Source organism: Juglans microcarpa x Juglans regia, chromosome 5D (assembly GCF_004785595.1).
Source record: "Juglans microcarpa x Juglans regia isolate MS1-56 chromosome 5D, Jm3101_v1.0, whole genome shotgun sequence".
Lineage (NCBI taxonomy): Eukaryota > Viridiplantae > Streptophyta > Magnoliopsida > Fagales > Juglandaceae > Juglans > Juglans microcarpa x Juglans regia.
Genome location: NC_054602.1, coordinates 21,128,944 through 21,147,236, shown reverse-complemented (window position 1 = coordinate 21,147,236; position 18,293 = coordinate 21,128,944). Strand labels below are relative to the sequence as shown.

The 18,293-nt window shown below is 37.0% G+C and overlaps 1 protein-coding gene across 2 annotated transcripts; it reads left to right on the top strand.

Moving 5' to 3' along the window:
- Nucleotides 1–646: 646 nt before the first annotated feature.
- On the top strand, nucleotides 647–11,749 carry LOC121266184 (alpha-L-arabinofuranosidase 1-like). Of its 2 annotated transcripts, XM_041169930.1 has the most exons (18): nucleotides 647–929; nucleotides 1,024–1,235; nucleotides 1,682–1,736; nucleotides 2,085–2,299; nucleotides 2,595–2,716; nucleotides 2,813–2,966; nucleotides 4,666–4,735; nucleotides 5,530–5,675; nucleotides 5,790–5,835; nucleotides 5,934–5,986; nucleotides 6,163–6,307; nucleotides 7,488–7,606; nucleotides 7,748–7,819; nucleotides 7,896–7,999; nucleotides 10,166–10,222; nucleotides 10,336–10,537; nucleotides 10,842–10,991; nucleotides 11,381–11,749. In XM_041169930.1, exons 2-18 carry the CDS (start codon nucleotides 1,056–1,058, stop codon nucleotides 11,528–11,530), a joined length of 2,040 nt encoding a protein of 679 aa, XP_041025864.1. In that variant the 5' UTR covers nucleotides 647–929; nucleotides 1,024–1,055; the 3' UTR covers nucleotides 11,531–11,749. The 2 variants fall into 2 exon arrangements, with proteins under 2 accessions (XP_041025864.1, XP_041025865.1); XM_041169931.1 differs by lacking the exons at nucleotides 2,595–2,716; nucleotides 2,813–2,966.
- The last annotated feature ends 6,544 nt before the right edge of the window (nucleotides 11,750–18,293 follow it).

Here is an 18,293-nt window from a genome sequence, read left to right as displayed (position 1 = left end):
TGGAACCAAACACCACATCAATGGTGTTGAGATACAAGACAGGAAGAAGACATGATTTTTGGGAAAACTAAGAGCTTTTTTGGATATAAGAATATCTTAAAATAACTGTAAATAGTAATAAAATGGCTTGTAAATAGTAATGAAATTATTTGAGTTGTTTTATTGTGTTTTGAGAAAGTAAAAAGAAAAAGTTGAATAAAAATATTTTAATATTTTAAAAAAATTTGAATATAATTTTTGAATATAATTTTTGTTTAGAAGTTTGAGAAATTTGTATAGAGTTTTGTGTTTTCTTTGTGAGTTTGAGAAAATTTTAATGATTAAATGAAAAATAATGATTAAATAAAAAAATTGAATATATAAAGTTAGGAAAATACTAAACCCACCGATAATGGGTCCCGACAATGGATCCCGATAATTTTTATTTATTTATTTAGTGATTAAGAAAATAGTTTTTAAATAATTGAGGGTATAAAAAAATGTATGGAAAAAAAAAATAAAAAGGCCAAATCTCGCCTTCTCGGGAGAATTTTGTATTTTGTAGCACCTTTAAAATCTTGTATTTTAAAGTTAAAAGTATTTTGTATTTCAATAATATTTAAAAATAAAATCTATAAAAATACATGATCTTACAACAGCCGTCTTTTGAACCCAAGGAGCAGAATCGGAAGATAGAATCGCGGGCGGGGGGTCCACAAACAAACGAGGAAGTCGCTGTAGCTTGGAATCCACTGCCTGCAAAATAGCTGGCTTACGTGAAAGCAAGGCAAAGACTCTTTCTTAACCCAACTATAAAAGCTCTTGCTGTAATAAACTCCGGTAGAGACAAAAAACAGTGAAGCTCCCACTTCCATCAACACTCGTGTCACTCCTCGCTCGCTCTTAGACTTTCGCAGCTGTTAAATTTCGCTTTCAACTAAATTTGTGAGGTATCAGTCCAGTGTTGCTTATCAATCTATCTCCTTTTTTTGTTGAATTAATCAGAATATAACTGAATAATTAAAACTCCTTTCTCTTCATAAGGTTGTGAATTGAGCAGATGTGTTGAGGACAAGATGGGTTCTTGCAAGGTTCCTTACAGTTTTCTTCTGCTTTGCTTTTTCATTGGAAGTTTTTTTGTGCCTCAATGTCTTTCTATTGGAGATGACGCCAACCAAACAGCATTTCTTCTTGTAAATGCTTCTGAAGCATTGGGACGGCCAATACCCGAAACACTTTTTGGAATATTTTTTGAGGTTAGTTGTCGACCTGGAATTATGAACATCCTCTTCAACACTGATCGAGTTTCTTATATGTTCTTATCAATATTGCTTGCTTTTTGCTTTTGTTTTTTCTTAAATCATTCTCGCATTTTTTATTTTGAATTCCTGCTTGTGCTCTAGATGCAGTCTATGCTGTAACTTTGTTGTGCTTCGAGTTTTTACACGTGCAATTGTGCACACACCCTATGGTTCTTCGAAAAAAATGGTACCCACACCATGAAAAATTGAATTTTTTCAAATAGGTCCCACTTATGAAATGTCAATCTTATGAAATGTCTCTAAAGCTAAAACTAAATGGTTTAAATCAGTATGGCATTTGTGCGCCCTCGTGATGTGCATGATAAATCTTCAATGGTTGTGTGTATAATAACAATTTGTGAGTAGGGTGAATATTCACTCTCTCAAATGCTTTTCTGCAGGAGATTAACCATGCCGGTGCTGGAGGGTTGTGGGCAGAGCTTGTGAGCAACAGAGGTCATTTCTATATACTCTAAACTTCCAATGTACAAAAGAATTTGAAGAAGAAGAAATCTACTTTTAATTTGTATGATTTTTGGCATTTGGGATGTTCAAACTGAAATACTAGATCCCTCTTACAATCGTAAAAGAAGAGGGAGGGAGGAATCAGTGTTTCATTATGTGCTGGTCTCCGTGAAGCTGATTGCTTGGCATTAATGCCAAAAAAAATAAGAAAATATATGCTTGTCGAACTTTCGTATAAATCTTATGACTTTGATATTGTCTTGTACAACCCGCTTTTTAAATACAAGACCTCTTCTTGATATTTTAGCGTTAGGGATTCTTATAAAGTTTCTTTTCCAGGTTTTGAAGCTGGGGGACCAGAGATCCCCTCAAACATAGACCCTTGGTCTATTATTGGGGATGAGTACTCATCCCTTACACTGTCCACGGAGCGCTCATCATGTTTTGAGCACAATAAGGTTGCACTCCGAATGGAGGTACTATGTGACACAGAAGGTACCAATACCTGTCCTGCTGGGGGCGTTGGTATTTATAACCCGGGCTTCTGGGGCATGGTAAGTTGACGCCTTTTTTACGACAAGATCACTATTTTGCATAATGCCTCTCTCTCTCTCTCTCTCTCTCTCTCTCTCTACCTTATCGGAATAGTTAAAAAATTTAATCCCGTGTGCAGGGAATACAACTTTTGTTTTTGGGAAAATCTTGAATGTTAAGATTCCATATGGGTTTCAGGATGTTTAGGTGTCTCGGCAACAGGATGCTATGTCCTGCATCTTTGATATCATAATTCTGCCAAGATATTCTTTCAAACTTCTGATTTGGTACAAACTCACTTTTGTTTTCTTTCAGAATATTGAGAAAGGAAAGAAATACAAAGTGGTTCTGTATGTTCGTTCATCAGGAGCAATTAATGTATCCGTGTCATTGACGGGCCCAAATGGCTTGGAGACACTGGCAACTCATGACATAATGTGAGCACCATTTGTACATTCTTTCAGTGTTCTTTAAATATTATCTAATCAAACAGGGCTAATGCATCCTTTGAAATAAATTTGACTGCCTCTCAGAGCTTCTTCTTGTGAAGTCTCAAACTGGGCAAAGATGGAGGTCCTGTTGGAAGCCAATGCAACAAATCCTAATTCAAGACTTCAATTGACTACAACCAGAAAAGGAGTTATTTGGTTTGACCAAGTGTCAGCAATGCCCATGGATACATATAAGGTATCTGTTTCTTTCTGAAGTCATATATGGTCATTACATGAAGTATGCATGCACTCAAACTGTGATACCCCATATGATAAGGATAAGAGTAAGTGGTGTATGAGATCCCACATTACTTGGGAAGGAGAAATTCTTGCTCTTTATAAGATTCCAATGAATCTCTAATTGTATTATTGACTAGTTCTTTTGGAGTATAGGCCATGTGGTTTGGGCCTTCCATTGGAGCGTTACAAATGGTATCAGAGCCTATCCTAACAAAAAATGTGGGACTTAAGCCGCGCCATCTACGTCGGACTAACCCGACGAGGACGTCGGGAATTTAAGGGGGATAGATTGTGATACCCCATATGATAAGGATAAGGATGATTGTGATACCCCATATAATAAGGATAATGATTGCTGGTGTATGAGATCTCACATTGCTTGCGAATGAGAAGTTTTTACTCTTTATAAGATTCCAATAGGGCTCCAACTATATCATTGATTAGTCTTTTGGAGTATAGGCCATGTGGTTTGAGCTTTCTATTGGGACGTTACACAAACTATGGTTTATTTACATATATAAGATAGATTATGCATGTACATGTGATACAATTATGATAGAAGTTTATTAATGTATGAGTTGAATGTCTGCTTGAGGGACGTTCATTGAATTTACTGTTCTCTTATGTGATGGGGTGTTGATGGATTTTGCCTGTGAGCTTTCCTTTTCTTCACATTGTCCACATCCAATACCATGAAATGGAATTTATACACTTACCCTAGTGTTTATCATGCCTGATGCATGGCATGCAACTTATACTATGTAAATCTTGATTCTGAAATTATATTCATTAAGAAATATACATTTTTGAATATAAGATGGTTTAAGAAGACTCGTTCTTCATTTAAGGCCACCTTGCCTCGATAATCAATTGTTAATCCGGATACGGAAATTTATGGTGAACTAGACCTCTTGTGGAATGATCTCGGCTTCTAGGTGATCTACTCCGTGCTAAAAGAATAAAAAATTAGAATAGGGTGGTCTAATATTTTACCAAAATGAAAATGTTACAAACATGAAATTGTTTGCTATCTTTCTGTCTTCCCAGAATCTAACAAAAGGTCTCTTGCAGTCACTGAAAGTGGTAATTATCTGCTGCATTACATTAAGCTATTGTTGTTTCTTGCTTTGATATCAACCCCTTTACAATGCAGTATAAATTGAGCTGGTCATATGAGAATTTTGGACTTTATCCTGGGAAAGTCCATTGAGTGAAAACAAAAGAAGAAGATATAATGAACACATTTTTAATAGCCATTCTATGAAAAATCTTAAACAAACTTCATAGATTGTGCAATTTTTATCATCTACTTGACTAGTGTTCAGCCACTATTGCACCACCTTAAATTTGTGAAAGTGATACCCACTTAATGATATTGAAAAGTAATACATGCTGAAAGAAAAAGTATAAACCTTGTTTTTTCACATTCTGATTCATGTTAGGATTGAACTAATTTGTGGAAGTTCAAAAATAAACTTAATTTGATTGGGTCATATTGGAAGTTTATATCTTCTGTGCAAGTAGTTCAAAATAATTATATATTTACTTATTGTCAATTTTTAACCTGAATGCTCACCGAAAGCCTCTTGTTATGGCTTAGTACATGCATCCCTTTGAGGTCTTGTTAGTCTTCAACAAAATCTGTCTTGGCACAGGGACATGGTTTCCGTAGTGAGCTTGCTGAAATGCTGGCAGATCTAAAACCGAAATTTATCAGATTTCCAGGTGAGCAAAAATTGTTTGTGTTGAGAATTAGTTATTCTTAGGAACATTTAGACTGCATTGTACAGGCTTCTGAAGATTGAGTGTAATATTTGTGATGCTGACTCTTATATTTCCATAATACTTTATCTACTTCTTCCCTTTAGCCACATGGTCGTTCATTCTTTTGAATGCTTATTTGTATCCAAGACTATATGATACATATTACTTAGCAGGAGTGCTTTTGATGGTGTGGAGAATCCATGAGTGAAATCGAGTGACTTTTCTTGAAGTTTTGTTCAGATGGGTCTTTATTCACCCTTTTTTTTTTTTTTTTTTTTTTTTTTTTTTTGCCTCTTTGAACTCTTTCTGAAGTATTATATATAGATGCTCCCAACTTTAAATCTTAAGCTGTTGTTAGTATTTATTTGTTATTCTGTGTTCTTGGTTGATGTCCCCATTTTGGCTTTTCTTTATACATTTTTTTTTTTCTTTTCCAATATTAATCATAAATTTGTCCAAGAACTTCTGTGAGAAAATGAGCAAGAAACTCATGAAAGGATCGGTCATTTTCTATCCTCTATATCTTTGTTCCGAACACTACCTCCAACCGCGCCCCATTCAAAAAGAAACAGCAGCTTCAAATGGGTTATAAAGGTGCTGTAAATTTTGGCATGTACATTGGGCTTTTTCTGTTTGTTAATTGACCGAGCAAGGGTTGACATATTAGTTTAATTGTTATTACATAAATAATGTTTTATGCCTCAGAAGTTTCTACCTAACTAATGATGTGTGCCCTCCAAATTATGTTGCATCAGGTGGCTCCTTTGTTGAAGGTGATTGGTTAAGAAATGCATTTCGTTGGAAAGCAACCATTGGACCCTGGGAGGAGAGACCGGGGCACTTTGGTGATATTTGGATGTACTGGACGGATGATGGACTTGGTTACTTTGAGTTTCTACAAGTAGGCATCTTCTTTAATTTTGGGGGTGGAGTGTTAGCTTTACTAATCACCTGAGAATGTTCCATTATAGGATTCTTGAGCAGATTTGAAAACATTATTTTTTGTTTTCTGCAGCTATCAGAGGACCTAGGTGCATTGCCAGTATGGGTGTTCAATAATGGTACTTCACCAATGCTTGTGATTCTAACTGTTTGTCTTTCAATCTAGCAATTGAATAATATATGTTTTGTTACTGTATATAATCAACCAATTATACAGGGATCAGTCATAATGATCAAGTTAGTACTTCCAGTGTCATGCCTTTTGTGCAAGTAAGTATATGTGTTTGTTGCTTCCTATTACATTAAGTTGATCAAGTTCCTACTCAATCACCCTTTACCATAACAGAGCTTCATAGCTCAATTCATGTTCTGTACAATTCAGCCTCACTTTTTGGTGCTAAAAAGTTGATATTTTTATTCTTTGATGATAAATGACTTGATTACAGGAAGCCCTCGATAGTATTGAGTTTGCTAGAGGTTATCCTAATTCTACATGGGGCTCTATGCGAGCTGCAATGGGACATCCAGAACCTTTTGACTTGAGACATGTTGCTCTTGGGAATGAGGATTGTGGGAAAAAGAATTACCGAGGTTCCATTTATGTTTTGATGTTATTATTATTATTTTCTTAGTTATTATTTAACAGATAGATTGGATGCCTTTATAGAGATTATAAATTGAGCAAAAGATGATCTTCTCCATACATTTACTAATTTGAGTAGGAATCACCTATCTATATGGGAAACGTTTTAATGTATCTGAGTCAAATACTCCAGAGCTTCTTCTGTGGGTTCTTTTCGACTCAGTAAAGTCTATTTAACATTTTTTCCTATTCTACTTAGTCATACATAATTAATGCACTTTTTGCCGCTTTTTATTGGGCATTATAATTTTCCTCATGTCTGATGGTGTTATTTATCAAACTCTTATGTACTGAGGAAAAATCTGATTCAACAGTCATAAGCATGATCCTTATTGGGCTAGATAGGGCCCACAATCTTTCTCTCTCTCATGCATATCCTTGCATAGTGTGTACACACACCCACACACACATTCTTTCAATTTAGAATGACTCGGAAAACATTATTCTGGGTATTATCCTAATGGAGAAAAATATTGCAATACTAAACTGGCAATGCTAGCTAGTTGCATATCTTCAGTTCCAAAATGATGAGAAACAAATGGTACGATATTCTGAGATACTATTGCATTGCAAGAAATTCATGTTGGAGAAAATCAACTCTTATGTTAATGAAGATCTGATTTCCTTTGATTGCAGCTTTCTTTCCCTCCATGATGCTTCATTCCTGTAAAAACATTTTTTTGAATCAAGTTTCTCTCGTCATTTAAGCTTCTGTTAGCAGCACCTTTAAAATCTCTCATCATTGAATGGAGTCGTTTTCATATTTTACTTGCCTCACTGGAAAGTTAGCTACGGGAAGACATAATACCTGATTTCTTGAAATGCTAGATGGGTGTATTTATTTTTCCTTTGTACTTGTGCACACCAAAAGTTGAGTGCTTCCAGAAACACTTTTAACTTTGGTTTCTGGAAGTGTTACTGCTTGCTTAATTTGACTGACTGCATGTGTGCTATAATTTAGTTGTTGCAATAACCATTATTCCTTCCAAATATATTTAGAAACTAAAGAATTCAGAAGAAAAAACAAAAATTGTCACTGCAATACAGATTCTGAGTGATGCATCTGATTTATGACTTTATTCTTTTTTTTTTTTTCTTTTCTTTACTCTTTTATTTTTCATTGACCAGGAAATTACTTCAAGTTCTATAATGCCATAAAGAAGGCTTATCCAGACGTCAAAATTATCACAAATTGTGACAGGTTTTCTCAAAAGTTGGATCACCCTGCAGATTTGTATGATTATCATGTAAAATTCTCATCTTTATTTCTTGTATTGATATGTAAATGGAGCCATTTCAATGATCTTTTATGTCTTATGATATGAATGTTTTTCATCCTTCGTTGGGTAACGAGGTACAAAATCATCTTACTCTGGTGTTTTGGTTAGGTTTATAAATCTGCCAAGGACATGTTTTCGATGGCTCATCGGTTCGATCTTACATCACGTAAAGGTCCAAAGGTGTGATGTTGTCCCTGTATGATATAATATATGCATTTGATCAAATGCTTAGAGGGTTTTCATTGATATGCATCAGGCTTTTGTAAGTGAGTATGCTGTAAATGGGAATAATGCTGGCAAAGGAAATCTTTTAGCAGCACTGGCCGAGGCTGCATTCCTTATTGGGATTGAGCAGAACAGGTTTGATGTAATTTTTGTACTTGCTGGCTGTAAAATTGTGCTTGCAATTACGTCAATTCAGTCCAAATTTGACGAGTCTTTTTTCCTCCAAAGCATTCTTTAGGGGAACCATGCAACCAATCCTAGAAAAAGAAAATAAAAATATCAACTCTGAATTGTTTTCCCCAGTCATTTGCCTAATTTAAATGTTAGAATTGTGTTCTAAAAGTCAATTAAACTTGTGCGTTATTATTAAAAAATTGTTTATTTTCTTAGATGAATGTGTTTATTCCCTGGGCATATCTATTTATTTCAATTCTTATATATCTCATGAGATAAATTGTATGTAGTTCTCAAGCCATTAAGAACATGATTCAGGTGCGTTCAACGAGATTAGTCCACCGAAGTTATATATTTGCTAATGACTTGCAAACTTATAGTCTTATAGTTCATAGCTAGTGGTGAAATTAAGCATTTTATCTGAAAAAACTACAAATAGATTTGTCTTGATCATGGAAGAGGTGACTTCTAGTTAAAAATGCCAACACATGTTATGTGCTCATGAACTGCACCACAACCAATACAAGTTCTTCAAACTTAATTGTCAACTGAATTTGTTATTCAAATTCATTAATAGCAAATGGTTCTGAATCTTATTAAGTTAACTAAACTCAAGTATTGAGTATAGGTCACTTTGATATACAATGGAGCGAAATTTTGAATGGTCAATAACTCGATAGGTTTTGTGGTCTGATAAGAAATCCATTGTCTCATATGGAGATGTAAATAAGGCAAATTGTAATGTTACCAAGTTATTTTTCTTTGAGAAATGACTTTAATAATGAACTTTTTTGCTTCTCAAGATCAATTATGTGTACTGATCAAAACAAAAATAATAAACTTGTTTGCATTTATATTCTCCTTGTGATCTCCTTTTTCCTAATTTCTCTTTTCTTTGCGTGAACTTTCTTCATTTTCCCCCAAGTTTCCTTTAACATTTTTCCTCAATAACGTCGAACATTTCTCCTTGACGTCATGTAAGATGTTTTGGTCCTGTGCAACAAAGGCATCTGCCAACAAAAGAGTTCTTAGGTTTTAACAAAAGGTGTCACCCAAAAGACAATAGATTGGTGTGATAGTGTAGAGGGTGTGATATAAGAAATGATATGGCTTCAAACAAAGGTGTATGGTGGGGGGCCCCCCTCCTGATGAAGGCATAACACGGTTGGCTTGTTATGGGAAATGCTTGGTTTACAAAGAAATTCTATGAAAGTAAACCTAAAAATTGATGTGGCTTGATTTGAGATGTCATATTGCAAAACTCTTTTTATTGTAAAGTAGATTTGACGTCTCACATCGAGTTACATCGGTTTGTAAAAATGTTTTGTAAGATCCTTTTATAAATCTACCACCTCGCTAGTTATTTGCCTTTCCCATCGTTGCTACTACTCTAGGTGCGTAAAATTCATGGATTCTCAAATAGAGTGGAATCGAAGTAGAATTCTTGGCTGAGCTGTGTCTTTTGCTTTTCTTTCTTTCTTTCATTTTGTTCTTTCTTTTCTTTGCTTTTCCTTTTGTTGAGGAAAGTGGGAATCCATAAGGCTCACCTGCACAACCAGATAGGAGTGTTGGGTGAAGAACCATTATTCTAGAAGACATCCGATGTGGAGCCCACATCTTGTGAGGGTTCTTGCCATTAGGCCAAAGTGTTTGGCCTTTCCTTTTCTGTGTCTGTTCATGCTTTGCTAACCAAGCTAGTGCTTTGAGCCTGAGCCTTTATGTAGTTATAAATTCATGCTAAGGAGATGTGTGCGATATGTACAAGCTGCAGAATAATGAAAATATTAGCTTCTAATCAGGTCTCCAGTTTACTGAAAAAGAAAGCGAATGGTAAAAGTCTATAAGAAACGTAAAACACGTAAAATGGAAACCTATGCCCATTTAGTTTGATAAGTAAGTACTAAGAGAGTATATAAACTGCTTTGATTTTCATTAACTTTCTGAAATTGACAATGCTATGTCTCTCAAACGTCCCTAAATCCTGGAGTCAGATGGGTTTGTGTGAATAAATTAAGGATCTTGATCTTCAATTTCTTTTGCAATTAATTAGCTTCTATACTTGTAAAAGTTTTAACACCAATCAGAAAGAAAAGCTGCTAAGGGCTTCCATTTCTTTCTTCAATGCAGTGATGTAGTTAGCATGGCAAGCTATGCACCACTTTTTGTGAATGACAATGACAGGCGGTAATTTCTCTCAAGATTTTATCATAAAATAAAATCTCATATATTTTTCTTTGAAAGTGAAAATTCAACCTTTATATAATTATTATACTGAGACGGAAAAACTTTCTATTAAGGTGGAGTCCAGATGCAGTTGTCTTTAACTCTTCACAGCTATATGGAACACCAAGCTACTGGGCGCAACACTTTTTCAGGGAGTCAAGTTCAGCAACTGTTCTTCATTCAACACTCCAAACAAATACATCCACTTACCAGCTTATTGCATCTGCAATTATGTGGGAAAACTTGGGTGATAACAAGAGTTACCTAAGAATAAAGGTGTGCTTCCTCATGACTGACCTCACTATTTTTATACTGCAATGCTTCCTACCCCATTTTCCAGCACCTTCCAATTCAAACACCTTCACAGATTTTACTTTGTTCAGGCGTATTATCCGGTTACTTGTTTACACGAATATCTTATTGCATGCATATGGTTGATAATGGCAGAGAAATGGTTTTCTAGCTCTTTAGTTATTTTGAATTTGATAGCTGCATCGTACGCTTTTGGAATTGAATGGAATATGGCTTTTCTATCTATGTGGCACTGCTATTAATTTGAGATATTTTTTATTTTTTGCAGATTGTGAACTTTGGGAATGACACAGTTAATCTCAAGATAAGTGTGGACGGATTGGAGCCCAACTCCACAATACAGTTATCCGGGTCGACAAAGACCGTACTCACCTCTAGTAATCTGATGGATGAGAATTCCTTCAACGAGCCAACTAAGGTAATTCAGGAATTGCTTTTTCAATAGATTAGAAAACATGTCTTCCGAATTGTTCGGGGGCTTCTCCGGACATTCAGATATACTTCTATATGCTATTTTGTAGGTAAAGTTTTTAGATTGTCCTTACTTCACATGTTCTTGCCAATGTAATAAGTATATAGGATCATATCTCTTGGTCTATACATGGTTCCATGATTCCCACAATCTACTGCAAACAAAAAATTGCAGTTTGAAATAAAAAGGAGAACAAAATTTGACAAAGCTGGAGAAAGAATATTTTCTGTTGAATAGTAAAGTTGACAAAGGGGAAATAACATATAGCTCTAAATAAAATATGGGTAAAATATTTCCCCAGCATAAACTTGTTGTCTTCCATTGTATGTATACAGGTCAAACCGACCCAGAGTCCACTTGAAAATGCTGGCAAGGACATGGATGTCATACTCCTTCCATATTCTCTCACTTCATTTGATCTGTTAAAAGGATCAAGCGACCTCAGAACTGCAAGAACTGATTATTTCTCTAGATCATCTTTTTAAAGTATTAACTGATGAATATCAAGTACTACTGTACTTTCGAGAAATAAAGGTAATAACCCAGCAAAAGATGGCAGCATCCTTGCATGTCAACTATCTGTTGGAATGTCATGTTGTTTTATGTAATATCAAACTCGTTGCTTTTGGCTTCCATGCTTGTAAGTATATGAATGAATGCTCCTTGTTCTTGGTGATGAAATTATATCCTTCAGTTCATTTTAATACGCCCAGGCACACTGCATTTCCATTTCATGTTCATACCTCAATACAAAATGGTCTCTAATGATGACTTAGCTCCAACTAGTTAGTTCCTCATTCTCAAAATAAAAAATACAACTCGATTAACCCTTATATGTGAAAATAGCTGGGGACTGTCTAGGACAGATTGTAAGCTCTAGATCTCCTACACCTAGTTGAGTTTTTTTAAGAAGTTACGCTATAAAAGATGATGGTTTTTTATTAAATATTTTTTTTTATTTATTTATCAAGTTTTACTTAAATGCTCACATGCTCTCGCTATAGAATCTAATAACATGAATGCTAAGCAGACATTGATATGAGATATATTACCCCAGAAACGCTTCTAAGCGGTCGGGCTATTTTTCCTCAAATAACAGTCTTCCACTTACATGCTGACTCCTCAAAAATTACACCAAACTCAAATTACACTCGTTCACATCGAAGAAAAAGGGCAAACAAAAGAGATAGGAAACCGATCTGTGCTTCGCAATAGGAACTGACCTGTGATTCTAGTTTCACCTCCGAGCAAAGTTCCACCGCTAGCAATCCGCCTCCATTAGTCCACCACCACCAGTCCGACGCCGAGTATCTATTGCCCACCTCAGAAATTTCCCACCATCTTAGACCTCAGTCGTTCACTCACCCAGGCCGATTTCGCACCACTAGTCCATCGCCCATATGCCCACATGAATAATTGCCTGAAATTCTGAGTGAAAGTACCCAGTTTCAAAAAACAAAACATGCACAAACCGGTTTTGATGAGATTGGGTTGTGGTTTCATCTTGCGCATTTGTGTCTCCTGGAGAGAGTGAATGCTTTGGGTTTTTGCGTGGTGTGGACAGTAGATTTCAGCGATAATCCGTGATGATGAAAGCCCTTGAGAAACTTTGATTATCAAAATAATATGAAGTGCAATGGTGAAGATTTGCTAACTGCAATAATCCCTTTGATGAAGCTCCTTTCCCTCATGGTTATCGGTCTGGTTCTTGCCCACCCAAAAACCCATATAATCCCGAGAGCGACATTTAAGCTCCTCAGCAAGCTTGTTTTTGCTCTGTTCTTGTCGTGCCTAATCTTTACCGAACTTGGTGAAAGCACTGCACTTGAGAACTTTGCTAAGTGGTGGTTTATACCCATTAATGTGTTGATCAGTATGGCTATTGGTTGTTTCCTTGGGTACTTAGTCGTGATTATTTGCCGCCCACCTCCACAGTTTAAAAGATTCACCATTATCATGACTGCATTTGGTAATACCGGAAATCTCCCTCTTGCCATTGTCGGATCTGTGATTGAGAAACTTTGAGAGAGAAAGAGCAAAGAACAGATCACGGGAGGACTGAGAAAACCAAATGGAATTTACACACTGAGACTGTTTATCTAATTATTAAATTTTATGGTCTAACTTGTTTAATTAAACAGATCATGTTCGATCTAATATAATCTAATACTAATAACTTGACATGACGCAAACACGAATTGTGATCCCTACTCGAGGGTATAAATTGAATTTCTTTGGTCCCATTATGTGGAAGGGACATTTGGTGAATGAACTACGAGGCCTACCCAAAGAAATTGATTTTGAAGGGAAAAAGAGAGAGTAAAAAATCGTATATCTCATTCACACACTATTAATCCACCTAATTGATCCAGAGAACACTTCCCTTCAAGTAAGAGGTCAAAGTGTCCATAAATAGCACCAACTTAGCCTCCGAACAATCTTAACCACGAAGAATTGGCAAGTACTTAAGATATGAAAATGGGAATATCCCATCACATTAGGCTAGATGAAATGAAACTTAAAAACATAATTACTTAAGATTTTATTATATACTTGCCATAAATGCTTAATACGATTCAATTGGAGTTGAGAATAACTCATCAGTCTCTAATGTGATGATGACTATTGTTGACGTGTTTCGTAACTTTTGCTAACGGCTTCGAGTAACCTGCAATCAAAAAGTAGGTGGGGCTGGATGTGTTAAGGGACACCTTGATGCCTAAGTCAGTATATCACTTTGAGAGTCATGTTTCAAATTTCAAGGTGGTCAGAAGTTACATCAAACGTGTTCTTTGACCTTTATTTATAGATGAGGAGGCTTGCCTCATGGCGCGATTTCCTCTAATCCTCATTGGATTGAAGATCGTTAGGGCTATTAGTTAGCCATTACCTCGAAGGGAATTAATACACCGGGTGGGTATTCTAGGCATATATCACGTTAGAGATCATCTTGCTCATTACGTCATTAATTAGTGATTGATGATAATTGGATTTGAGTTTTGTGTTTGCATGCGATGGCTATTGACCTCTGATTATTGTTTCGCGGGCCTCTGTCCTCCAGTTTGTGGGCTTTCATGGTTGTGGGCTCAACCCACTTTTATGAAGGTCTATTTGGCCCTCTAGTTATCACGCAAATTCCTGTGACACAAATCTGAAGGAAATTTTCAATTTTGGCCTTTCTTAACTACTCCTTATAAACCTAGGCATGGCATTTAGGCTTCCGGGTGCATTAACTATTTTGGCGATACGTCTTCTCACACATGAGTGGGTTGTGCCAGTTCAGTTTCCACATCCTTTCATGCAGCGTAGATCACGGGATTTTCATGTCCCATTTGGGCGGGATTTGCATGTTAGTGAAATTTGTTTCGATCTCGTTGGGGTTGCTTAACCGTCACTACTTTATTTAAACTCCTCTTTTCATAACTTTTTTGTTTTCTGGTGTTGCACCTTCTTCCCAAAAGCCCTAGCTATTTCCTTCTGTCATACTCCCTCCCCAACCCTAAAGCCTCGTTTGGATGTTGAGATGAAATGAGATGAGAAAAAAAAATTGTGAATAGTAATGAAATAGTTTGTGAATAGTAGTGAAATAATTTGAGTTAAGATGTTTTATGAGATTTTGAGAAATAAGAGAGAAAAAGTTGAGTAAAAATATTATAAAGTTAAAATATTATTAGAATATAATTTTTTAATATTATTTTTGTCTTGGGATATGAAAAAGTTTAATTTTTTTTTTTTAAGTTTTGTTTGAAAGTTTTGAAATTTGTAATAATTAGGTAATGATTAGATGAAAATGTTGAAGATTTCAAATTGAAAAGTGTTAGTATTTGAGTGATGTTTGGATGGGATGAGATGAAATTTATGATTGCAAGTTAAGGGAAGTCGTTGGCAAAGCTACAAAACACATCCACAACATTTGGCCTCGTCTGTGGGATCATTTTACTTCTCAATGTGCCTTTCTTATGCCTACGACAATCCGTTCTGATGTAATCCGCAATCATGATACAACTACAACAAGCAGTCAAGCAGATAGTAGGATGGAGAGAATGTTTGCATAGATGGAGGAGAGATTGGACTGGATGACTCTGGAAATGGAGAACCCCCAGCTGGAGAATGAGGTTTTCAGAAAAGTGTAGAGAACATTGCACCAAGTATGCTGAAAGAAATGAAGTGGAATCGCAAAAAGCGGGCAAAACAAACCCAACAACGAGGAGAAGAGGAAGGTGCACCAAGACTTTCATCACCGCATGGAAAACTATGAGGACATGGACAAAAAGATTGGCACATCTTCCTCTGTTGACAATCTGCTCAACAACACCGACTTGCCATACAACAACCAAATAATGATGGTGCTACTCTGCCTAAGTTCAAAGTTTTGTAGATGGAACTATATGACAAGTCTAGAGATCCCATCGAATACCTGAAGACCTTCAAGACTCACATGACTTTCTAAGGTTTCTTTAGAGAGATTGCATGTAGAGCCTTTCCCTTGACCCTAAAAGGAGTGAGAAGAGGTAAAGTGAGTGACAAAAGGATGGTTCAGAGCCTTATAGCTGGGATCCATTGATAGTTTTGAAGAACTCTACAGGCATTTTCTAAAGCAATTCATGGAAAGTAAAAGGCGAAGGCTGCTTGTGGCTTACCTCCTAACCGTTAAATAACATAAGGATAAAAGCTTAAAGGCGTATAACCGCCGATGATTAAGATGAGAAGATCACACTTGCTACACTCTGGAAAGGGGTAAGGCCCAGGAATCCATTCATGGCGGAATTGGTAAGAAGAACTCCAACTGTCTTGTAGGAGTTCATAGATAGGGCTGACAATTTTGGCAACGCTGAAAACACTTTCAGGGTTCTAACCACCCCGAGAAGATTTGAGTTGGAGCAGGCGGATGGAAGCTCCAAAAAGCCAAGTGGCTTGAAGGTGCTTGAAAGGCCAATACGATAGGAGAAAGGACAGAGCCAAGCCTTAAAAATCAAATTTTGAGGCTTGCACACACAAATTTGAATGTGCAAGTAGAAGGCTAGGCACGTACCTGGGGCAACAACAAGTAGAAGGACATAGAATAGAAGATTGCTACACCCTGAAGAAGAAGGTTGAAACATTAAGAGAAAGACAAAGCACTAATTTAACAAGGGGGTCAATCCCAGATCGTTCAAAGTAGGTGACCTAGTCCTAGTCCTAAAAGTAGCAGAAGTGATGATGCAAGGAAAAGGTAAACTAGAACCTCGATGAGAAGGATCGTTTTTTGTAGTCGCTAACCACCAACTCGAATCATGCCGCCTTAAAAACGCGCAAGGAAATGAGCTAGCACATCCATGGAATGCTGAGCAACTCATGAAATATTTTACCTAATTGTATCCATGTATATCAAAAATTATGAATGAAATTATCTCATTTTCAAGTTATGGCTCATACAAATGCTTTCTGCCAATTTGTGAAAAGGTCATGTGTCTCCCCATTCGTACGACGATCAATAGGCAATGACACTCCCTTGAGTGCTTCTACCCTTGCCCACTTAAGCCGAGTGTCCTTGCATTCGCATGGCGATCAACGAACGATGACACTCCTTTGAGTCCTTCGACCCTCGCCTCTTAACCAAATGCCATTGCATTCGCACCATGATCAATGGGCAATGACAGTCCCTTGACTACTTCAACCCTTGTCCTTTAAGCCAAATGCCCTTGCATTCGTGCGACGATTAACAGGTGAGGACGATACCTTGATTACTTCAATCCTCTCTCCTAAGTCGAAGATAATGGGCAATGACAATCCCTTGACTGCTTCAACTCTTGCCTCCTAAGCCTAGTGCCCTTTCACTCACCTTTGATGACTAAGGGACGATGATGCTCCCCTAAGTACTTCATCCCTCAACCATGAACACAGAGAAATTAAAAACATGGGTCAAAACAAGAAGTATCCAAACATTCAAGTATCAATATAAAGGTGGGCATCAAAATAAAAACTGACAAAACAAAATTTCAATCCAAAGACAAAAAAAATCTTAATTGCTACGAAAAATAGCTATATAGCAATTCAAAAAGTCAACATAATACAAGGAAAATAGTTTATATCAGGGGGGTTCTGAGGTGAAGAAGGAAAAAAACATTAGTCATCACATCCCGACTCAAGGAGTTGATAAAGTGGAAAATGGCACGATTAGGGCAGATAGAGTCCAAATTCTGCAACCTCATATCTTCACAGGGGTTCTTCAATAGGTGACTCCTCAATCGTTGTAGGCCATATTTATAACCCAATCCCATACTTCGTCACGGACATCCCTAGTTCCTGCGAGCTGAGGAGAAAGGCCAACAACCTCCTATTTGCAAACCACTAGCTCAACCTTCAACACGACAGTTTTTTTGTTCGAAGTTAGTAGACCTTTTTCTTGTGAATATTAGTGATGTAATTGAGCTTAATGAACTCCTCATTATGCTTCTTAAGGTCCTTGTTAGCCACCTCATACTGAGCTCCAACTGAGCCATCCTAGCACGAGTGCTATCAGGAGTCGAGCTGAGTTCTTGACTAGCATTTAGGGAGTCTGCCAACTGGTTAACATACTCTATGGCATGCTTTTTGGTTTCCTCTAGCTCCTACTCCTGGCATTGAAGCCTATCTTGCCCATTATTGTGCCCCTCTCCAAAAAGTCTGGCCTCGAAGTGGCATCTAGACACCTCCTCCTCAAACTTGTGGAGATGCTAGCATAGACCGACCACCTCGTCCCGGAGATTGGCGACGTCCTCCTCCAATATGTGGGAATGTGACTCCCAATAAGAACAAGCATGACGTGGCTAGCCTTCTCTGCATCAGGACAAAAGGTGCATACCTCATCTTCCAAATAGAGTTGACAGTTAATGATTCAACCAGTGAGATCATCAACACCCTAAGACACAAAACCAGGCAGCGTTAGGATAAAGGAAAAACATGTGATATGGTGATTAAGGCAACTCCACCACCACACTGCTACAATCTTGTAGAATGAGACCCAAAGGGACCAAGTAATTTCGAAAGGTTAAGGTCTCCACTAGCGAATGGAGACCTGGAACCTCTTGCTCTCTCGGGACTTCAACTATACGATCAGGGGGAGAAAGAACCCGACCAATTGGCTCTTGGTCACCATATTCAGAGGACTTAGCCTCCAAAACTAATGTCAAGTCGGAACCTACTTTATAATCTCCTCCAAGTGGTCGCCATGAGGCAAAATTGGGTAGAATGGTTCACCACCATCTCTTAGGGACAATGGAATGTGTT

Bases quoted from the DNA above. Each gene is read 5' to 3' on its own strand.
- LOC121266184 (XM_041169930.1), top strand. From the start codon at position 1,056: ATGGGTTCTTGCAAGGTTCCTTACAGTTTTCTTCTGCTTTGCTTTTTC. The intron at 5,987-6,162 runs GTAAGTATATGT...ACTTGATTACAG, and splicing joins GTGTCATGCCTTTTGTGCAA to GAAGCCCTCGATAGTATTGA. The intron at 7,820-7,895 runs GTGTGATGTTGT...GATATGCATCAG, and splicing joins CATCACGTAAAGGTCCAAAG to GCTTTTGTAAGTGAGTATGC.